The sequence below is a fragment of the Notothenia rossii genome, assembly GCF_949606895.1.
Source record: "Notothenia rossii genome assembly, chromosome: 1".
In the NCBI taxonomy this organism is placed as follows: Eukaryota; Metazoa; Chordata; class Actinopteri; order Perciformes; family Nototheniidae; genus Notothenia; species Notothenia rossii.
The window spans coordinates 53712388-53737340 of record NC_136912.1 but is presented as its reverse complement, the minus strand read 5'-3'; the positions used below and the strand labels follow the sequence as shown (position 1 = coordinate 53737340).

Here is a 24953-nt window from a genome sequence, read left to right as displayed (position 1 = left end):
CCTTTTGGAAATGTCCTTCTTTGAGTGCTACATGAATCATTTCCAATAATATTGGTCCTAAATCAGATCAAAACTGGGAATATAATTCCGGAGGGATACCATCTATACCAGGGGATGGGCCAAGGTTCATGTCTTCCAATGCTTCAGATAATTCTTTAAGTGTTATTTCACAATCTAAGCGATCAATGTCCTCAGGGGATAGATGTGGTAAATGCAGATCCACAAAGAAATGTTCTAACTCTGCCTTTGATGTCTGTACTTGAGATGTATATAAATGTTAGAACTGTTCAAATTCATGATTAATACGAACTGGATCATAAAGGACAATGCCATCATTATTCGTAATTGAGGATATTTGGGCCAGCTGCTCGTTATTTCGGAGTTTACTTGCCAGCAGGGAGCTCGGTCTACTTCCATCTAGATATTCTGTGTTTCTTACCCTATGAATCAGAAATGTAGCTCTCTTGGTAAGTAGCGCATTGAGTTCAGCTTTAACTTTGCATACTGCTATGTATGTATGTAAATTCTTGACATAAAGTGCCTGCTAGCATGACCGACCACGATTACAACTTAAAAGCTCTCCGTGAGGCATGTGACAAGTCGGATATTGATGGATGCGGACAACTCTAAGGGACTACAAATAAATTGGGACCACACACCAACTAAAGGACCGAATCCAAAGAAATCGAAGGTTCATGGCGAAAAACAAATGGCAGAGGATAGCAGCAGCACCATTCTCCAGGCAATACAAGTCTTATCTGGAAAAATGGATGAACAGACAGAGCTTTTAAGAAAGTTTGAAAAACGCATTGAAGCAAACACTGAAGCAGCTAAAGAAAATAAGAAAGACATTTCTGTTCTTCAGAAAAAGTTTGATGATTTTCTGAAAGATAATACTTTACTACGTAAGTCTGGCGAGGAGCAAGCCCGCTACAAACGGAGGTGGAATCTGAGGATGAATGGTCTGCCTGAAAAAGAAGGAGAAAACAGAAGAGAAGCTGTCATTGGGATACTCACAAGAGTTGTTCTGCTGTCTGTGGGAAAGTTGCGTGACTCAGTGGACACTGTCCATCGGCTGGGTATAAAGGGTAACGCAGCTACCTCCAACAACACCATTCAGTTCGGGATGAGGACCGTTAATGACGAGGTCTGGAAAAAGTCCAAAGATGCGAGAGTCTCTAGCGAGATGGACATTCATTTCAAAGAGGATTTCTCCAAGGAGGACCGGGGGGCTCGCTCCGAGCTGTGGCCACTGATTCAAGAATCCAGGAGAAAGGGGAAGAGAGCTGAAGGAAGGCTTCGCGCTGATTGACAACAAAAAGAGTGGACCCGGAATAACGTGAAAAACACCGCAGTAATAAACTGGAGGGACAGGGACCAGGTTTTCTGTCCTCAGTAGGTATGCTGAAATTCTCAGTTTGAGTGTTTTTAGGATTGAACTTGTCTCAGGTTATATTCAAAATGTTGTGAGCTATTGCACTGAATATGTTTGTTAAGGGCTACGTTACTCACTCCTGTGCATCGATATAGCATTATTTTGTGCATTTTCTTAAGTATTCTATCTTTACTCTTTCAATGTTATCTTTTATATCCTTAAATGCTAGGGGGCTAAAAAACAATGTGAAACGTAAGGCGCATTTTCTTTTTTGTAAGGAACAAATAGCAAATTGTGTTTTTTTGCAAGAAACTCATTCTGCAGGGGCAGACACTAAGTTCTGGAAAGTACAATGGAGAGAAAACATGTTTTTCACATTTGGCTGGAGTGATGATTTGATTTAACAGGTTACCTGGAAATATAATTGACCACAGGAGTGATACAAATGGTCATTGGCTAATGGTTGTGACTGATGTTAATATGACTAATTACATACTGGTATGTGTTTATGGGTATAACAGAAAGATTCAAAACAATAATTTTCTTTCAATCTTGTGCCAAAAATTGGAGGAATGGAATTTATATGACTGTTAAGATTATAATCGGAGGGGATTTTAATGGAGTTCCTGATGAGTGGTTAGATAGTCTTCCTTTAAGGGGACAATGTCATAATTGTAATGATTCTATTATTCACTTGGCCTCTAAACTTAATTTAACGGATGTTTGGAGAATAAATAATCCCTCAAAGTCACAATATACCTGGTTTAACTCTTCTAACAATGGTCAGTGTTCTAGGTTCGATTATTGGTTAATCTCTATTAGTTTAGCTAATAATGTCTCAAAGTGTGATATTTCAGCATTGTAAGGGAACAATTGTCGCCTGTTGATGTTTATGAGCAACCCTGAGTCTGTTATCTCTCTTAAGGAATGGGAGGCTCCAGCTATCTTGATAAGCCAGTTTATGACCGGTCAACTCTCGGTCACAAAATGGTTTACGGTTGTGGGAACGCTGGCTTCGAGGCCATTAAGGGTCAGACGCAAGTGATTCAGGGTGCCCAGCTGTTTAGTCTATCTCCCCAAATATGTTGTTTACTCTCTCTGAACTAGTTAAAAGGTCTATCGAGAGAGAGGCGCTGCAGAATTGATGTGGCAACCCACCCGGGCAGTCAGAACCTCTGGCTGCTGTGACTTGTGATGTGAAATTCTCCGGCCGATACTTGTATTAAACCAGTGTTTGACATCAAAGCTCCAACTCTCCTCGTGTCTCTCTGAGTCCTGACTCTACATTGCATCCTAATTGTAAAACAAATTAGTGGTAAAAATGTGGAGCACTAATACATCATCATGTGAAATTTAGAGTTAATTTAAATAATTACTTATGGGTTGAAGTCAAATTAACTTTAACATTAGAACTAAAGTCAGTCAAAATTGGACTTGCACGAATCAGAACCTAATCAATACACCATTTACCCAGCTCTGTAATGAAAAGGATAACAAGATTAGGTACATTACAGGAGTGTTAAAACACCCAAACATGCACACGTATCTTATTCTAGTAGAGATTAGAGGAAAGGTCTAATGTTGTGAACAAAATTATCAAGTCAAAGTTTTATTTATTTTATCTTATGTACCACATTTAATTTAATAATTAATCTTGAATTACTAATAACTCTAAAGAAGGCAACAATTTAAAATGTGGATAAGGTGAACACTTATCCAAAGTGTGTGTGTGTGTGTGTGTGTGTGTGTCTGTGTGTGTGTGTGTGTGTGCGTATGTGCGTGTGTGTGTGTGTGTGTGTGTGTGTGTGTGTGTGTGTGTGTGTGTGTGTGTGTGTGTGTGTGTGTGTGTGCGTATGTGTGCGTATGTGTGTGAACAGCTTGTCTGCCCAAGGTTAAAACATTTGGGACAGCAGTGAGAATGTTATGAGAAACAATTTGTTGCTTAGACTGAACTCAAAGGAAGCTAGACTGGATTTTTCTTTTTTTATAAATCAAAACACTTGTACATTAATTAAATACATTTAACATTTAGCTTGAGCTGGGTTAATACTCTCTCTATGGTATTTAAATTGGGCTCGAGTAGAACCTTTACATGGATTTTGCTTGCAACACAAAGTGATACTGATCTCTGTCTGTTAGGATTTGGAAGTCTCATGATTTATTGTGTGGGAGTGTGAAGGAGAGGCCCCTGGAAAACAACATCCATCTTCGAACTGCAATTACTTATCTTAAAGAGATTGCAACATTATACTCCTTAAAAAACATTGCTCAATTCATTTAACACATTTATTATGCACACAATAAAAACCTCAACAAACATATTGATCCTGGCTTAACCAGCGACCTTTACTCTTTTGTTCATAAGCTCGGTTTCGGAAAACTTGTCAGTAGTTTAACAACTATTAGAATTGTAGTAATGTCTATGGAGACCAATTGGTTGATACGAGAAATAATTTGAAACAGTTTAATAAAGAATGTTAAACTATATTTAAAACTGTAATTGAACTTCAACTTATATTAATTATCTGATTCCAGTGGCCAGTTGGAATAGGTAATCAACAAAGTTTCCATTTTGCAGCAACAGCGCAAAATATTTCAACAATAATTAGTATTATGTCTGAGTCTAGTTCTGTCTTATCTGCTTTGTTTCGGAATGTGTTCAATACATTACGTTTTTTTTAATTCATTATTACCATAAAATACATAGATTAAGAATAAATGAAACAAATAATACAACATTGACCTAATTGAGCAGACAGCAACCCTGATCTCCTCTGCTGTCTTTACGACCAGCAGTGATGCCTCTGAGGGTTAGGGTTAGAATTCTGATTCTGGTTAGCGTTAGGCCCCTCAGAGATCAAACAACTGATAAAAGAAACTCTGGCTTTGTCAGCTCTGAGTAAATGGGAATGGTTTAAATTTAGTGTAAGACAGGTTGCGATAAATTCCAGTAAATACTCTTCTACACTGAACAAAGATATAAATGCAACACTTTTGTTTTTGCTCCCATTTTTCATATCAAGATGCTGATTAGACAGCATGATTATTGCACAGGTGTGCCTTAGGCTGGCCACAATAAAAGGCCACTCTGAAACGTGCAGTTTTGCTTTATTGGGGGGGTCTGGGGGGGTCCGAAAACCCTAGGGTTAAACCCTAACCCTAACATGTCACCCATCTCCTTCGCATAGAGTTGATCAGGTTGTTGATTGTGGCCTGTGGAATGTTGGTCCACTCCTCTTCAATGACTGTGCGAAGTTGCTGGATATTGGCAGGAACTGGAACACGCTGTTGTATATGCTGATCCAGAGCATCCCAAACATGCTCAATGGGTGACATGTTAGGGTTAGGGTGATCAAAGCATCATATTTAGGAAGGACAGACTGAAGGGAAAAGGAGGGGGTGTGTTGCTTTATGTGAGGAATACCTTTACTTGTAGGGAAATTGCTCTTCCAGCTAATATTGAATTTGATTGTGTTGGTGTGGAAATCACACTATCTGAGGAAATGTCCCTCACCATGATTTGCCTGTATCGACAACCCACCGCTAAGATGGATTTCTATGACCAGGTAAAACTCCTGCTGAATTCCTATGACTCCAACAAAGTGCTAATTATTGTAGGAGACTTTAATATCAAGTGGAAGGATAAACAAAATAGAAATAACTTAAAACGGATCACGGATAAACACAACTTAATACAACTAATGGATCAACCGACTGGAATAACCAAAACCTCCAAGACTATGATAGATTTATTATTTACAAAAAAAGCTGACAGAATAATTAAAACCTACAACTTCCTGACTGGTCTTTCTGACCATAATCTTGTTCTTTTTGCCAGGAAACTCACAAAAAAAGGTTCATGGCTAAAACCCCTACCTTGGGTTCACGCTTCATCCCCAAAAACCTGCAACAACATTTTATGGAGGCAATGAAAAAGATTAATTGGGGGGACACTCTGTCCTCTGAAGACATTGGTGAAAACAGTGATCTGTTTATATCTAAAATTAACGATGCAATGTCTTCCTTCACAAGGAGAGGGTGCCTTAGGAACAGGAAGGAACATCATCTTCCCTGACTAAATATACAGTGCAGGAATTTAATGAAATCTAGAGACCAACTATTAAGGCAGATCTTGAAATCTGGACTATCCACTGACAGGCAGAAATTCACTCATGCTCGTAACAAGGTAACACAAACAATAAGACAGGCCAAAGGTAAGGTGCGAAAGGTAACAGTAAAAACGTCTGGCAAATCCTAAATAAACTATTTGGTAAAAAAAACAAACAGGAAAATAATGCTCTAGAATTAAAAATCAATGATGCCCTGATAAAAGACCCTGCAGTGTTGAACAGCTCTCTAAATGAGTATTTTATAAATAGTGCTCTGGACATCACAAAGCTCTTCTCGCCATCTGAGGTCTCCCCTTGGGGTTCCACAAGGTTCCATTCCTGTTTTCTCTGTACATTAATGACTTGCTTAATGTATGTCCTGAGTTGAATGTACGCCAATGATGCGGTCATCTTTGTACACGGGAAAAATACTGAAATTATCTCATCCTGTCTCTCAAATGCATTGGACAAGGTTCAACACTGGCTGAACAACATTTTCTTACAGTTAAATGCAAAAAAACTATGCATGATGTTCAGTAAACGACGAGTCAAAATCGAAGGATCCAATGTGTTTTTAAATGGAGCAGAAATAGAACTAGACCCCCACTTCAAGTATCTTGGAGTCATAATGGACTAGAACTTGACTTTTAAGAAACATATGAAGAAAGTATCCAATACCATTACATTTGACAAACTGGTTGTTTGCTTGTGCCACAAACCTGAAACCCATAGAAAAGCTGTAAAAGAGAGCTATCCAGGTGTTTGACAGAAAGCCAAATTCATACCACCACTATACCACCCTTGAAAAACACAATTTCTTGAGTTTTGACAATTTTAAGTCTCTCAAAGTATGTGTTTTTTTTTTATAAATGTTTACATGGAATTAGACTGGTACCTAAGTGAAATATTTAGGAATAACATCATCTAAAAATTATATCAGTAGAGAAGATCTTAATATTTGTAACCGTATCACAGATATGAAGAAATCTCTCAGTCGTTGGTCAACTAGAGATCTTACTATTTTTGGCAGAGTTCTTCTTACTAAAGCAGAAGGTATATCTAAACTTATTTATCCATGCCACTCATGTTTTGTCTCTTCGGCTAATATTAAAAAAGCGAACTCGATTATTTTCCATTTCTTGTGGAAGAATAAAACTCATTACATTAAAAAGTCACAGCTTGTTAAAGAATATGATAAAGGTGGAATTAAAGCTTTAGACTTTGAATCGATGATTGGAACAATTAAAATTAAATGGTTGAAAGCGTTTTTGTTCCAGCCAGAATCCATGTGGTTCCTTATTCCAAAGGCCATATTTAAGCGTCTGGGAGGGTTTGATTTTCTTTTAAAATGTGATTTTGAGGTTAATAAGATTCCGACGAAATTGTCAAATGTTCATAGGCAGATACTTCATTATTGGAAAATGGTATTTACACAATTTTTTCTCCTCATGGATGTACGTTATGGAACAATAGAGTGATTATTATAAACAGAAAATCCTTGTTTAGGAGTGATTGGCATGAGAGGGGTATTTTGTTTGTTAACCTCTTAAGCACGAGGGTCCCCCCAGTGGACCCCCCCCCCCCCCACCGTTTTTTTAAGAGACTATGTCTCAGGGCTTCTTAACATTTATGAAACTATTAATGTTCAATACCCTTTTAACGATAAGAAACTCAGCTAACTAACAATATGAACCATTTTTAGCTAAAAGAAACACAAGAGTAATACCAAGCCTTTGAATTAGCATGGAGCGAAAAAATGCTAACTAATGCTAACGGACTTTTGCACAGCACTCACGGTAGCAATGCGCTTATTACTTATCGTCACTGCACAAACAAGATATCCGATTAAAGCTGAGACTCCACAGATTCCACACATGTAATGTCATCACTGTAGGACCCCGAATTGCGGAGCTATCAGCCAGAAAAGAGAAAGTGAACAACATCCGGTTTCAAAAATATTACAATAATTACGTCTTACCTTTTTTGATTTGTGATCAAAAGTTGTGTTCACCGGAATAAAAACGCCGCTCAAGGTTAATCCAATGTCTTTGTGTCACGTACATTTTTTTACTGATAATCCACCTTCATATTTATGGCAATATACTGGGTATAAAGTTTTGCCGTCCAGGCTTGTACTTTCAGATGTGCTTTGTTTGCTTCTCTATTATATAGTTCTATGGTAATGTTTACATGGATTTGGGAACTGCCCCTCGATTCTATTGGATATTTTGGTTAAGAAAAAGGTGTAAATCACCCGAATCGACCAATGGGTTCCAGAGATATGGTCCTGCGTAAAGTATGAAGAAAGCCAGCCGGCGTAAGCACTTTATGCAGCAGACTTTACTTATTGTTTACTACGTAAGGAAGCAGGAATTGCAGGACCCAGAGCGCACGGAGCACAGAGCGGACAGCAGATAACGGAATTGCAGTTTTATTGCTTATAGATTATCAGAACATTTCAAAGGGGACACAGCCACATGGGATATTAACCTATGGATTAACTACATCATCGTTGTTATCGTTTTAATGCCATTGAAGACCAGTTTAGACCAGTGTTTGAATTGGAATGAAAAAGGTGCCAGTACTCTAAATCAGCAACAAGTATTTGGCACAAAGTCATAGTATATCCTATAATGCTGCTGGGTTTGTCTCTTTACTGTATATTTTAGAAAGGCTCACTGTACTTAAACAAAATGACTCAGGGTGCATCTGAGATTAGAGGGGGTGCAGTGGTAAAGTGCTATTTTTATAAGTGGGGAGTGGACCTGACACCCTCTAGTCTAGGGGGGTCCGGTGGCATGCTCCCCCGGGAACATTTTTTTTTAAATATTGAAGTTAGATGCATCAATCTGGTGCAATTTGAGAGAAAAATGAAGAGATATATGGATACCTCTCAACATCCATAATGAAACAACTGTAAACAGATTTACTTTTTCTTTATGGATATAAAAGAAAGTAAAGCTTGACTCCTACTGGCTGGTTAAATGACTCCTCGTCCCTGAGGCCACTACCAGTTTTTTGTGCCATTTTGCTGGATTTATTTGTCAATAGCGTTGCTGCACAAAGTGATAGCCCTCTAGTTTAAATCTACTACCCAAAAAGAAACATATGGAGATGGGTTACTATTTAAAAAAAAATGCAAATCTATTTGGGAACAGTGGAGCCGGGCCTCAAATCCTATGGGGTCCGGGGGCATGCTCCCCCGGTAAGATTTTTTTTTAAATGTTGGACTTAAATGCATCAATCTGGTACATTTGAGGGGGAAATAAAGAGACTACACCCCAATATCCAATATGAAAAAACATTGAAACTTGTTTATTTATTTGTTTTTGGTTCATTTATAGTTGTGAGTGTGTCTGGGCTCCTGAATCGGCCTCTCCTGTCTCCCTCCTCTCCCCCCTGCTCCTCTTTGAGGCAACAGCAAAGACTAGTTTTAGCTCTCAACAAGTTTATCTTACCTTTTTTCACCTAGTTAACATTTTGTTTGTATTATTCATGCATATTTTACTAATCACTACCCCCTCAAATGGAAATATGTGTTTACATAAATGGTGACCGAACCGTTTGAGACCCACTGAGATAACTTAAACTAAGTTAACTATCTAAAGACTCAGAGAGTAATTTACCTCACCAGAGCTGTAGTTATCAGCCTCTCAGTCTGACAGCAAAGGACTCTCCCTCCACCTTGTTGTTGAAACAGCTCCTTATATCCGTTAGCGCAGCTAGCTAGCACCAGATGCTAACAACAATACACGTAACCGGTGCGCGCGCTTTCTCGCTTGCTTGCGCCACACATACACCAACACACACCCTCCCGAGCTTGAATGACACACAGAGACCAATCGAGGGCATTAGTATGATCTGTATGAAAGTGGCAATGTCGGCAGGCCACGTCATGTAGACAGCCAGTCACCCTCTGTGAGGCAGAGTCAGACCCACATTTGCGCTGCGTTGCGTTTACAATATATGCGTATATTGCCGGCGGCTGAGTACCGGCATTTTACTGAGTACCCATGGGTAAAAATCAGAAGTGCCGGTACTGCGTACCGGTGAGTACCGGCCCAATTCAAACACTGGTTTAGACCAGACAAAGACAAAGGTAAGCCACGTTAGCATTGTGTAGCTACCTAGCGCCACTTCTTTTGATTTACGTTTTTGTTGATAACGTTGCAAGTGTGTATCTTTCAATGTTGAGGTGGGCACCGTTAGATTCTGTGTCTTTACGATCATAAACGATGTGTTGGATGTGCAGCTGGGATAAGTAATAAGGGAGCTAGGAGTGATTTCCGGTGCATAATAGGTTAGCATTTTTCGCTCGGGGCTAATTCAGAGGCTCACTGTTAGCATTGTGGGGCCTAAGAGGATAACAGAGTATGTTTTTTAAATGTTTTCACAACAGTTGTATTTGGATGGAATGAATACCTATAGTGGTAATTCAAAGAAATACAATTATTTGTACAGTGAAAGAGGTCAAATGAAACCGATGGTTCCCAAATTATCCAGACGTGAGTCCGCCTGGACTTTATTTGTCTAAAACTCTCTAAAAAGGTCAAATTTCACTTTTTTTACATCAATCTTGATACAGGGTAGTTATTATATGTTATAGTTTGGATTCCCAAAGCTTTTAGTCTACTAACCCATCATTCAAGGGTGGTTTTCACTACAAGTAATGTTTTTTTTTAGGCAGACATTATAATTTACATGTTTTTACGATGTTCCATCTGAATTTACTTTAAAATAAAAACATCTAGATTGATTCTGACACTTCTACATCCAACTCACAGATGTAACCTTGCTTTGAGAGAAAATATTATTAATTTACCCCTTTTAGAAGTGAAGATATAGTCTTTGCTGTGTTAGTGGCATTTTGGAGCCTGAAACCTGAAAAACAGGCTCAGTACTTAAGAGGTTAATGATTTACTAGATTGCAATGGTAAACTGCTAGATATTTTGGCTTTTTCAACGAAATACAATATAACGTGTACTGCTAAAGATTATAACAAAATCTGTATAGCAATTCCTGTACCACTTATTGAAATGATTCATAATACTTTACTGTACTCAAATGTTATATCAGTTTTACCTCATTTGGAAATGATTGGCGATACTCTTAAGAATAACAAATCTATTAGTGCTTCCCTGAAATCCCACATTTTTCACAATTTTAGCAGAGGCTTATTTCCATAGGCAACCGATTTAGACACTTTATCTGTAATGGAAAAAGCTATCTTATTTTATAAAATGGCCTATTTCCCCTAAAGCAAAAGAGACTCATTTAAAAATTGTTCATAAAATCTATCCGGTTTCTACATTTTTAAATTCAAGATTTAAATTTGAAGTGGAACCATGATCATTTTGTAACTTATCTAATGAATCGTTGGAACATTTATTTTTCTCATGACCTTTTTCTGAATTGTTTTGGTCGAATGTGAGATTGGTTGTTACTTAAATTGACAAATATTCCTGCCTACAAAATACAGTATATCACCTTTTATATTATATTGATAATTTGGACTCTTCAATTTCAGATTTGGTAAATATAATTATTATTTTGGGTAAATACCATTTACATTGTAGTAAATGGAGAGGAGGCAAGCCCTCCTTTCCCTGTTTCATAAATGAGTTCAAGTCCTTTTTTCTGTCCCTGAGAAAAATGCAAATCTTGTAACCTGACTATAAAGATTTAAAATGACATGTCCAAATGGTTATTATTTTAAGTAAGTGCCTCTTAAAAGTTGTTGTGCCTTTTATGTGTTTTTCTTTCCCCCTGGCTCTTATCGGATGTATTATTTATGTTTTTTTGTCTTATTGTGAATTAATGTCTTGCACTTATGTTTGATGAGTTGATGATATCCTCACCAAGCTTTTGTATGTTAAAAATATGTAAAATAAAAAAAACACAACTCGTCCCGTCATACACGCCTCATGCCCGCCGTACACACACACTCATGGAAGGGGCGGTCTCTCTCCCCAACAACAGTGCATTACATAACTGTAAAACTTATCATAACTGTGCACATCTTATACTTATTTGATAACAAATATCTAACTAGTAGCGTGTTGGTTACTTGAACACGCTACGATATTATTAACTAGTATCCTACCTTAGTGCAGAAGTAGACGCATTTTTTTACATTCCGCATATGTCCACTATCCCCTCAGGTGACAGCTGTGCAGTTATGTCGTCCTCAATGTGAAGAACCGCAAGTGAGGAAAGTCTTGTTCCTCCCATCGTTGACCGCAGCCAGTTCCGAATGCTCCTCATTGCAGAAACACTTCTCTCTGAGGTGGCAGATCCGATAGGCAGAGTCAGTGCCAACTGGAGCATCTTGTATAGATTTGGATAGCTGTCCTTTTTAACAGTCTTTCGAAGATGCTCAAATGCAACAGGTGGGACAGCAGAGGCTTTAACAAGTTCCATCTCTGCTCCAAGAAGGAGAGGGTGAATTTTGAGCGGCTGTGCGTATTTTTGTACGAGAGGTTCAATTCCATTTTTGTCACATTCAAACACTGCTGCACATGCTCGTGCCAGCTCTATGGACTCTCCCGTGAATCGTCTGTCTAGTTCGTTGATGAGGGTGTCCAGCACAGGGATTTTCAATCCATTACTGCTAATTCTTATACAATAGCTGAATCACTTGTATGCAAAAAAAAGCGAGGGAACTTGTGTCCTTAACCTCACACGTCACAACATGAGATTGCTCAAAAATGAAATGATTTCAAACAAAACTTGATATTATTCAGATTTGATTTGGAACAATCATTTTGCTGTAATATATTTCAGACACAATGCCACACACGAATGCACAGCGATCCATGCACAGAAAGCGGTTTGCAGGTTCAGGGGTTTTAAACGGGAAACAAATATGTGAGGATCAAAAATACATTATGTAAAACTTTTTTCTGTATTTAAGTGTGGATCCGGAAATACAAGTGTGAATCCTTCTGTGTGCATGAGTGTATTATGAGACTGTTCTGAGCCCATATTTCAGAGACAGTGAATACATCTCTCATACTGTATCTGATTTGCTGTTAAAACATGAAATTAACTTTACAGAATGCAACACATGGCCTAATATTATGATGTAAACTCATATTATAATTGTTTAGGTCAACTACAAAAGAGTTTTTAGATGGGACAGTGTTGTCTCTTACGAGGGATTTGTTTAAAAAAAAAAATTGTATTAAATCAGAATTTTTAGCTGGTAAGAAACCAAATCAAGACAAGAAGACAGGACAGGTGTTAACAGTACTAGTTGTACTAGTGAGTACCTCGAGTATCTGGTCTCCTGCCCACAGCCGTGCGTCTCTGGCTGCTGCTCCTTCTCCATAAACCTCATGGATCACTATGGCGTCCTAATAGAGAGACCGAGAGGGACTATGAGAGAGAGCTAAATGTTGATGTAAAACTCAGGTGAAATTCAAAATGTGCTTTCATTTTCAGACTAAAACCAACAGTGATTATATCTGCTACAGTAACAAGAACTGTGTGTATCAAAGCTTGATGAATAATCTTCTTCTGTGCCATAGAGCACACTTTTTGGCCCAAAACTATTAAAAGCACACGAAAGAGCTTCACTGTGTGACGTATCCTTCTTTATCATGAACACACACTGTACTTTGTTCTGGCTCAAACCCACACACTGCTGCTGCTGCTGCCTGCTGCCACAAATACTCAGCAGAGCACCAAATATGGATTCACCCGTCGCTGAAAATAGTCCTTAACAAATGCACAATTTCTAGTGTTTGGTTTAATAAAAACTTCAGTGAGCAGCTGTTTAGGTGAGGTGAGGTCGTAAGTAAACATCACTATAGAAGTGTGTGTGTGTGTGTGTGTGTGTGTGTGTGTGTGTGTGTGTGTGTGTGTGTGTGTGTGTGTGTGTGTGTCTGTGTCTGTGTGTGTGTGTGTGTGTGTGTGTGTGTGTGTGTGTGTGTGTGTGTGTGTGTGTGTGTGTGTGTGTGTGTGTTACAAGCTGGGTGTCTCTTCCTCCCACTATACTGAGTCCGAGTCCTGATCTTCCTTTACAGATCTCCAGCAGCATCTCCTGACCAGGGACCACCGCACAGCATGATGGGTCTGAGGAGGAGGAAAATATTGGTTATCATATTCTCCCGTTTAGTTTTTTTTTCACTGTAGATTTGTACCTTTATATTTTTGGTCTGGTGTGTAAATAACAACATTTTCCCCAAAGGTTTTTTCCGCTCAAAATAATAATATCACGGTAACTGAGATGTCATCTCACTGTTCAAGTCAATATGAAAAACCTTTATTTAGTTTAGCTGAAGACTGGGACAGTTGATTTCCATGGAAACCAGCTCAACATTCACTGACTGAGCTTCCAGGAAGAAGTGTTCTGATCTTTAGCTTCAAGGTATATCTTCAAATATCCTCAGCATTTTGACTGAGACCTGTGTCCCTATTCTATAGTACATATTCCAAATACTGTATATACTGTGTCTTATTGTATATACAGTACACTATAAAGTATAGTCTTTATAATATACTGGGTTTCAGTTATTATACAAGATATCCAAAAACGTTAAAGATTAATTCAAACAGGAAATGATCATGTATTGTCAGAGGTTTATTTATCTGCAACAACTTCTACTATAGAAGTAGTTGGGTGGGTGTGTGTGTGTGTGTGTGTGTGTGTGTGTGTACCCTTGTTGGTGGTCTGGAGGTCGGGGCTGATCAGGGGAGGAGATGGTGGCATCTGTTTACAGGAGCTGCTGGAAGATTTACAGGACTACACACACACACACACACACACACACACACACACACACACACACACACACACACACACACACACACACACACACACACACACACACACACACACACACACACACACACACACACACACACACACACACACACACACACACACACACACACACACACATACACACACCAGATTAAATGATTGAGCAGCTCAGTGAAGAAGCAGGTGGATCTCAACAGAACAGCATTTTACAAACTTATAGATTAAATAAGGAAATACAATAATATATATACTGTATAATCATGCACTATACTTTTGAAAGACGAAATATTATAAAGACAATAAAAAAATATCATGTGAATACTTCATCCACAACTGTTGCCTGTCTGTATTTAAAATGAATGTTGGAATCAGGGTTTAATATAATAGCTTTGCAGATGTGGGTGACAACCTGAAAGCGAGGTAGAAACAGAGACACTTCTGTAAGAGGACCAGGTGAAACGTCGTTCAGAGGATTATAATGGCAAGGGTTTGAAAACATCTGTGCTCCTGACTGTGAACCCAGAGTATTTTCTACTGATGTCAAAGATTACTTTAACATTCTGCTGCTACCTGCTGCTCCGGCAACTTCTGAGTAGCCTGAAGCTCAACCTCTGGAGGCTCTGCAGCTGTCAGACTCTGCAGGAGAAACACACACACACACACACACACACACACACACACACACACACACACACACACACACACACACACACACACACACACACACACACACACACACACACACACACACACACACACACACACACACACACACACACACACACACACACACACACACACACACACACTGTAAGGCAAGGTCTCGGCAGTGTGTGACTGTAGGAGGGCAGTGAGGTCACTCACCTGTCGGCAGGTGTCGTCCTCTCTGACCCTCTTGGGGGCGCTGTGTCTCTTTCTGTTCCTGTTCTGTTGGGCGTCTTCTCGGCTCTCGCTCTGATCAACAGACCACAGAGCAGTTGATTTGAGATCTCAGAGCCGTGAGGGCTGCACAAGCTGTTTGTCTGTCTCTAGTTACACTTTCATACAGCTTCTACCACAGTGGACGAAGAGTTGATACATGTGATGTATTTCTATAAATCAAAAATAATATTAAACAGTTTTTTTTACAATTACAACGGAAAAGATATGGTTTACTTTAGCATAAGTTAGTTCATTATAATAGTTTTACAGTGACGGGTAATGCTTTAAACACTTTAAGTAGATTATCTTGATGATTCTCACACATTTTCACTGCAGGTGATTTACTGTAACGGAGTGTTTTCACAGTGTAGTATTAGTACCTTTACTGTTAAGGATCTGAATACTTCCTCGACCACTGGCCCCTACACACAGAGGGGGAAAGCAAGAACATCAGTGAAAAACTTGATTTCAGCTTTCAAACACATAATTACAAGGGCTTTCAAGGAATAAGAAAACAAAATAAAAAGAGACAACTACAAAAAATGAATGTACATGTATTTGCTAAGGAGGTTAAAAAGTAAAGTCAATGGAAGTAATGAGGTCTGACACTGGAACATGGTTGTGACAGCTTCAAATGTTCACAGAGCAGAACACATTGGAGTTGAGCGCATTAAGTGTGGACTGACCGCTGTGTCTGAAGACGAGTTACATGTCACACTGTCGGGGGGGCGGGGTCCGCCTGTCGGGGAGGAGATGCATAGAGGAGCCGGACAAACAGGCTGACACAGAAGAAGATGAGAACAGGAAACGTCAGTCTGCCTCCGTCTAGAATAATTTCCCTTCAAACTAACAGCAGACCTCTGCAGACTGTATGTCTGGTAACATAATCATGTTAGTCATGTACCCTTCAAAGCAACAGCTTACAACTCCTTTAGAGGAAGAACACATTCAATAAAGATACATATAGTAATTGTTTGTGTCCAGATGAAAGAAAGTACAAAAGGACAGCCCTGCAACTTTTAATTTGGATATAGCACATTTTTCATTATTATTATTATATAATAATATTGTTCTGTAATCATTTTTATATGTTTTCATTTTCTCTTCTATACTCATGTTTCATGTTGTTATTGTGTTTTTCATATTTATCTTCTATTCTATATTGATTGTTCTTATATTCTTTGATACTGTGTTCTATACTTATGTTTCGTGGATATTTGTTTAATATTTTGTTGCATTTTTATTGTTGTATTATTATTATTATTTATTGATGTTAACTTATCTAACTATGTTTACATCATGCACCAATACAACACTGCAATTTCCTCATATGTGAAAAGCTTCTTAAAAAGTGTTTTGTTTTTAAAACAAACAAGATATATCCATAGACTGTAAATGTAAAAACACATTCATCAGTGAGCTCTCCATGTGTTGGTGTTAGTGTAAACATCCACCCTAGCTGTTTGTATTGCTACCAGTCATCATGCTAAGCTAGGCTAGCCACATTCTCTTACTACTGTGTGTGTGTGTGTGTGTGTGTGTGTGTGTGTGTGTGTGTGTGTGTGTGTGTGTGTGTGTGTGTGTGTGTGTGTGTGTGTGTGTGTGTGTTGGTTAAAGTCTGTGTTTTCACCTCTGGGCTTACAGAGCTGAGGACAGGGGGAGGAGGGGGAGTTGAGCAGGGGGGGACAGCCATGTGGTTTATAGCATCCTCATTTCTAGAGAGAGAGAGAGAGAGAGAGAGAGAGAGAGAGAGAGGGAGAGAGAGAGAGAGTTCAGTTTTGGAGGTAGACAACAAACACATGTATCTCTTCAGAGAGGAGCTAATGGAGTTTATATTTAATGCAGCCACACACACACACACACACACACACACACACACACACACACACACACACACACACACACACACACACACACACACACACACACACACACACACACACACACACACACACACACACACACACACACACACACACACACAGATGGAGAGGAGTTGCAGAGAGAGAGAGAGAGAGAGGAGCTGCAGAGAGAGAAAGAGGAGCAGAGAGAGGAGCAGAGAGAGATTGAGAGAGAGAGGAGCAGAGAGAGAGAGAGAGAGAGAGAGAGAGAGATGAGCTGCAGAGAGAGAGAGAGAGAGAGAGGAGCAGAGAGAGAGAGAGAGAGGAGCAGAGGGAGATAGAGAGGAGCAGAGAAAGAGAAAGAGGAGCAGAGAGAGAGGAGCAGAGAGAGAGAGAGAGGAGCAGAGAAAGAGAGAGAGGAGCAGAGAGAGAGAGAGAGGAGCAGAGAAAGAGAGAGAGGAGCAGAGAGAGAGACAGAGAGAGGAGCTGCAGAGAGAGAGAGAGAGGAGCAGAGAGAGAGACAGAGAGAGGAGCTGCAGAGAGAGAGAGAGAGGAGCAGAGAGAGAGAGACAGAGAGAGGAGCTGCAGAGAGAGAGAGAGAGGAGCAGAGAGAGAGACAGAGAGAGGAGCTGCAGAGAGAGAGAGAGAGGAGCAGAGAGAGAGACAGAGAGAGGAGCTGCAGAGAGAGAGAGAGAGGAGCAGAGAGAGAGACAGAGAGAGGAGCTGCAGAGAGAGAGAGAGAGGAGCAGAGAGAGAGACAGAGAGAGGAGCTGCATAGAGAGAGAGAGAGAGAGAATTCAGAGTTCCTGAAGTTGATTGAAAACGGTGCAGGGGGGAAAACATATGATATCATTAAAACAATGTATACCAATAATAAATGTGCGGTGAACATTGGCAATATGGAAACAGGGGTGAAACAGGGCTGCAGTATCAGCCCCACCCTATTTAACATTTATATTGATCAATTTGCAAAATCATTAGAACAATCCGATATCCCTGGACTCACCCTCTCTGACACACAAATTAAATGCCTTCTGTTTGACGATTATCTAATATTGCTAGCTCCATTTAAGGAGGCATTACAACAGCAAATGGATCATCTGCAAAGCTTCTGTCAGACCTGGGCCCTGACAGTTAATCTGGAAAAGACCAGGATTATGGTCTTCCAGAAACGACCCAAGGGTCAGGGGAACCCACACCGGTTCTTACTGGGCTCCACTGACATAGAACACACACACAGCTACACATATTTGGGACTCAAAATTACTTCGACAGGAAATTTCAATCTGGCCAATAATGATCTCAGAGACAAAGGAAGAAAGGCTTTCTATGCTATCAAAAAGTCTTCAAATATAGATATATCTGTTAGAATCTGGCTCAAAATATTCAATTCAATAATAAAACCAATCATACTGTGTGGTAGCGAAGTGTGGGGTCCTCTTGGAAATCAAGACTTTGATAAATGGGACAAACACCCAATAGAAACCCTACATGCGGAGATATGCAAGAGCATCCTGAGAGTCCACAGGAACACCGCCAACAATGGATGCCGAGCTGAGCTAGGCCAATTCCCCCTTTTTATTAGGATACAAAAAAGAGCAGTCAAATTCTACAACCACCTAAAAACCAGTGATCCCAACTCCTACCATTACAAAGCCCTCCATTGCCAAGAGGAGAACATAGAGAGGAGTCCCCTCAACCAGCTGGTCCTGAGGCTCACCTCCTCTAACAGGACAGGGCCTCAGGACAGCCCTCACACAATCTGGCCCAACCAAATCATAGCTAAAGAAAAAGAAAAGTACATCAACTATTGGACATGTACCATGAAAACCCAAAACAAACTTCAATGCTACTTGGCTCTAAACAGACAGTACACGGTGGCAAACTATCTGACCGCCGTGACTGATCCCAAACTGAGGAAGACATTAACAATGTGCAGACTCAGTGACCACAGCCTGGCCGTAGAGACTGGCCGACACAGGCACTTCCTGCTGCACTGTCAAACATACCAAGACATTAGAACAAAGTTCTTTACAAAGATAACATGTAAACTCCAAGATTTTGAATCACTGTCTGACCAGAATAAAATGCAACATATACTTGGAGAAAATAGTGCCAGCAGCATAGAAGCAGCGAAATATGTGTGCGCATGTCACAGCCTAAGAGACAACAACAACAACAACAACAACAACAACAACACATAACGGCTGTTCCTCTCAGCTCACTCTGATTGCTCCTCTACTTCATGTGTCTTTCTTTTCTTCCTTTCTTTCTTTTTACATTTGATACTTGAGGTTTTGTAATATATTGTTGTAAATTGTTTAATGAATGAATTGTATTTGTATTTTTTTTTCTTATCATATATCCTTGACGCTTTGGCAATATTGTTCACCTGACATTCATGCCAATAAAGCATATTGAATTGAATTGAGAGGAGCTGCAGAGAGAGAGCGAGTAGTTGGGTCCAGGACCTCAATCCCGTGACCATTCTCTGGCTAACATGTTTTGACGATTGATTTGACATCTATGGACCTTTTAGAAAAAATTTAGAAACACGGTCCCTCGAAATTTTGCCGGCATTTTTTGCTAGGGGGCCAAATCCACAATGGCCGCCGGCGCCATCTTGAAAAATTTACTTTTGAACCAGAGCACCTACAATCAAGTGTAAATACACTTTTTGCACTGAATCTACCATGGGGAAACCGATTCTGACATCAGTTTGACGATAAAATGTAGTTTTGACCAAAATATCCAAGATGGCCGCCAGCGCCATCTGAAAAAGTAACTTTTGAACCCCATCACCTACAATCAAGTGTAAATACACTTTTTGCACTGATTTGACCATGGGGATTCCGATTCTGACATCATTTTGACGTTATAACATCATTTTTACCCAGATATCCAAGATGGCTGCCATATGCTGGAGTGAAAAGTAACATAAAATGAAAGTGAAGGCACCACTCGACCGAGAGCTTTTAATCAAGAATGAGCATTATATATATACGAATAATTATACTCATTGTGTATTGTACATTCAATTATACATTGTACATTTAGCTAATTGTGTCTTATTTTTATATATTTCCAGAGACAGAGTGATCAGCATATGAACAGCGTATAAACAGCGCAGCTTAGGACGATGTCAAAAGTTCCATGTGTTCTTCAGTGTGGAGGGTTTTGCGATAAAGCCGCCGGTGCCGTTTCTGCAGCTGTGTGGGCCAATCTTGAACAGAAGGCGCTGTTATGGAGTGGTCTGGACAAGTTCGGGACCGTCCATTCAACCATGGATTGGGGTAAAGGTCACAGTGGACAATGTGTCCATGATACGTGTAGGTTCACCCTATCAAGCGCGAAGAAACTGGAGCAGGCCATCGAAAGAAAGAAGAAACAAGAGGTTGAATGCCAAGCTCAGTCATCATCTGTGTCTGATGTTCCTTCTCCAACTGCACCTCCAGCAGCCAAACGACTGCGATCTACTCTAGGGGCGATACACGATAAAACCAAATGTTTTTGGTGTTGCAAGGCGGAGACGACCAAGCACCCAGAATCAAAGCTGAATCTCATTTCATATGATCATGCATGGGCGGCCTTTAAGAGTCATACAGTGGCCCTGTACGATCCGGTGATGCGTGACAGAATAAACTGCCTGATTGATTCTGCAGGTGATCAACCCTACGCACTTGAGATTAGATATCACCATAAATGCTGGTTGAAACATGTTATATATATATATAATATGTTCTACATATCAGAAGATGACTGATGACGACAAGCTACCACTCATGAACAATGTAAGTCTGCGCGAAGCTCAGACCATCTTCTTCGACCATATCAGATTTATTATCTTTGAGGAACATGAGCTACGGTCACTGCAAAGCCTCCTCCGAGACTACAGCTCGATCGTGTCTCGGTATGGCTTCCAAACATCTGGAGTCAAGTCTTCCTACATAAAAGACATCCTGATCCGGGAATTTGAGGACAAGATTGGATTCCATTCCCGCCCTCAGAAGAACCATAGTGACCTAGTTTATGACACATCTGGGTGTGGTTCATATGTCGAAGCAGCGCTATCCTCCATTGGTGTTAGCAGTGAGCAGCTGGTGCACAATGTGGCCGCCCGACTGCAGGCTGATATCAAGGCAGTACAACTCGTCCCGTGGCTGCCGAGAGTTGATGAGCTTGAGGAGGAAGAAGAGCTCTCCCCTCTCATGGTACAGCTGCTATCGTCTTTGCGGGGCAAGAAGGAGTTAGATCTGTCTCCCAGCACACTCTGTCTCACGTCAATCATCACGCAGTATGTCACAAAGCGACCAACTACTACCACCATCAATGCCACAGTCACCCTTCATGGTATAACTCGTAGCAAGGAGCTCGTCGACTCCTTTCACAAGCTTGGAATAGGTATAAGCTACCCCAATGTGCTCCTGCTGCGAGATATCTGGGCTATGCATGACCTTGAACGATGCGCAGTGTGCCCCAACGAGATCGCGGAGGGGAAGCCCAGTGTTAGCATTATCGACAACGATGACTTCCACAATGACACGCTGACGGGAGGGGCAACATCTCCGCCAACATGTGCTACGTGCCAACTACCTGGCCTACCTAGCGCGCCACCCTGCCCTGAGGAAGCATCCGTCTCCACTCGGGCATGGGTGGGAGCTGGTGGGTGGCCGCTGTCGCCCTGTTCGTCACACACTTCCTGCTCTTCCGGTGACCCTACCTGCACCAGGAGAAGCTGACGATAGCGAAGAAGATGACAACGAATGGGATGAAGACGGATCCAATGATGAACAGAGGAGCGTATATTCGTCGGAATCTGATTCTTCCGAATACAGTGCATCTGAAAGCTCCGATTCAGATTAGATTAACCATATAGCTTGGCTTCCTAAGCTACAGAACATTATCAGTGACGTTTAAGTTAGAAATGTATGCAGTACTGTGATTATTTTCATTTATGGAAGTACCATATTATGTGACAATTATACATTGTATAACTGTTTTATAAGTTTGTTTTCATTTGTTTTTAGTTACAACTATTAAAGATAGATTTTTTTATCATACACTATGAATTGCTTTCATTTTATGTTACTTTTCACTCCAGCATATGGCAGCCATCTTGGATATCTGGGTAAAAATGATGTTATAACGTCAAAATGATGTCAGAATCGGAATCCCCATGGTCAAATCAGTGCAAAAAGTGTATTTACACTTGATTGTAGGTGATGGGGTTCAAAAGTTACTTTTTCAGATGGCGCTGGCAGCCATCTTGGATATTTTGGTCAAAACTACATTTTATCGTCAAACTGATGTCAGAATCGGTTTCCCCATGGTAGATTCAGTGCAAAAAGTGTATTTACACTTGATTGTAGGTGCTCTGGTTCAAAAGTAAATTTTTCAAGATGGCGCTCCATGTAGTCACTCAGAAAACATCAGGACATTCTGATGTACAGTTTCAAAATAAAAGACCTTTGCGGACAGGGATGATAGCTCATATATGAGACTTCAAAGGTCTTTTATTTTGAAACTCTACATCAGAATGTCCTGATTTTTTCTGAGTGACTAGATGGGATGTCCTGCTATCACCCTGAAGTGAAATGAGTCTTTGATACTGGACAGTTTTTGTTTTATTCTCATCTAAACACAGAGGGATGTTTTTTTTTTTACTCTACCGTAATGTATAGGATATTCGCGCACCGCAATATCACGTGAGGGCTGGCTTGACTAGGTTTTCCCGAGTGGAGGCTGGCTTGACTGCAGTTAGTTTAGCATACTCAGCCCAACCCAGCCTGGTTGTTCCTGGCCCTAGAACCACGATTTTATGGGGCCATTACATCACCAGAAGTCCCAATTTAAGGGGTAATTTCTCCCCCCAAACATTTTTTTACTCACTATATCAACAGCCCCACCAAAAATATTTTCCACCAGCCGCCACTGACCGTAAACATTTACCATAATGGAACAATCATGTTCCAAGGGAGCCAGGCCAGTCTGACCTTAGTCCAAGAAGATTTCCTTATTATTAAGGCACTAACAAAGACACAAAACAAAGAGAAAGCTAGCAGCGTTACCCAGGTCTCAGAGAGACTGCTGCAGCCTGAAGACAAGCTGCAGGGCACAGTGACCCTTCTCAGAGAGGAGCAGGAGCTGCAGCCTGAAGACAATCTGCAGGGAACAGTGACCCTTCTCAGAGAGGAGCAGGAGCTGCAGCCTGAAGACAAGCTGCAAGGAACAATGACCCTTCTCAGAGAGACTCTAGTGGAGATGAGAGAAAAACTTTCTCACTCACCATCCAGTGAATCATTTCAGCAGATTAAGGATGAACTCTGCCAGTTAAAGAAATAATTAAAAACGTCCATACTGTGGTGTTATTGTGCTATGTGTGTGTGTTAGCCAATAGTAGTGAAGCCTTACGGGCACGGTTCAGTGACGTAATAGGGAGACGACATGTTATGGTAACGGAGCATGTGAGCTAGGTGTGTGCTAGCATGTGGGCTACCAATAAAGAGACACGTAATTGTGACAGTTGGACTCACGTGTATTATTGAATAACACGACATGGTGTCAGAAGTCCTGTTGACAGTACGTGGAGTGTGACCGGGAAAAAGTATTGTTTGGAGCCAATTGACGGTGAAAAGGGAAGAAAGAGGACATGGCAGACAAGAATGCTAACGGAGATGCAGTGCGACCCGTGGCGGGACCGAGTGCTTCGTTTAGCATCCAGCCACCGGAGCCTTTCGACTTTTCAAGACCGCAGGAATGGGCCATGGATACGGCGGTTCGAGAGATTTCGCCTGGCTAGCAATCTGAACAGTAGTTCAGAAGAGAATCAAGTCAACACGTTGATATACTGCATGGGAGATGAAGCAGATTATATTTTACGTGGATTGACTCTCACGGCGGCTCAGAGAGACGCAAGTGCTCAAGGTGTGCGGGATGGCTTTCAAGGCTTCTTCGTTGTCAAGAAAAATGTCATATATGAGCGGGCAAAGTTTAATATGCGCAGAGAGGGAGAAGGTGAACCAGTGGACTCGTTCGTCACAGCTCTATATGCGCTAGCGGAGCATTGTAGCTAGGGCGTGCTACATGATGAACTCATTCGAGACAGGCTTGTTGTCGGATTGACGGATAAGCGGCTGTCTGAACGGATGCAACTGGACTCAGACCTTACCTTGGGAAAAGCTATTACCATGGCTCGGCAGAGTGAAGAGGTGAAACGGCAACATTCTTCTCTGCGAGGTGACAATAGAACTGAGGCATGTGACGCAAAATCAGTGGACAGAGTGTTTAAGAGCAGTAGCAAATATGCTAAAAACAAAGCTCAATCTGCTAATAGCTACCAAGCCAAGCCACAGTACAACAAGGGTAATGATGCAAAGTGTTATAACTGTGGTTGTTCTCCTTCACATGTAAAGACTGAGTGTACAGCCAAGGATGTAAAATGCCATGCATGTGGGAAAATGGGACATTATATGCGTGTGTGTAAAGCAGCTAAAAGCGTGCATGAGATTAATGAAGAAGAGGAAAGCTTGCTCTTAGGCAGCATTGAGGCCGACAATGATCCGTGGACGGCAGACGTTGACATTAACAACAAAAGCGTGCAGTTCAAAATTGACACTGGGGCTGATGTTACAGTCATTCCTCACTCCGTGTTTAAGGAGGTCTATAAGCACAAAGCTCCACCAGCTCTTCAAAAGCCAAGGAAGCCATTTTGGGGTCCAGGGAAAAATCCTTTAGACGTAGTGGGCTTTGCTAGTATGCTGCTGAAGAAAGGAGAGAGAGAACTTATGGAGGATGTGTATTTCATTCGACGCTTGCAAACAGCATTGCTCGGGAGGCCTGCCAGTGTAGCGCGGAAGCTAGTGGCATGACTAGACAACGTCACTATGGACACGCTAAAGACTACTTACCCAACAGTATGCAGCGGTCTTGGAGAGGTGCG

At 40.8% G+C, this 24953-nt stretch overlaps 1 protein-coding gene across 1 annotated transcript in view; it reads right to left on the bottom strand.

The window, feature by feature from the left end:
* The window catches only part of patj (PATJ crumbs cell polarity complex component), a gene marked incomplete at its 5' end in the record, with an annotated part of 309724 nt that overhangs the window by 24230 nt on the left and 260541 nt on the right, over positions 1-24953 (bottom strand). Inside the window, 8 exons of the mRNA XM_079649893.1 lie at positions 12757-12840; positions 13455-13561; positions 14147-14231; positions 14823-14888; positions 15117-15206; positions 15554-15595; positions 15860-15952; positions 16804-16888. Of these exons, the coding sequence (XP_079506019.1) occupies positions 12757-12840; positions 13455-13561; positions 14147-14231; positions 14823-14888; positions 15117-15206; positions 15554-15595; positions 15860-15952; positions 16804-16888 (652 nt within the window). The remainder of the gene's footprint in view (positions 1-12756; positions 12841-13454; positions 13562-14146; positions 14232-14822; positions 14889-15116; positions 15207-15553; positions 15596-15859; positions 15953-16803; positions 16889-24953) is intronic.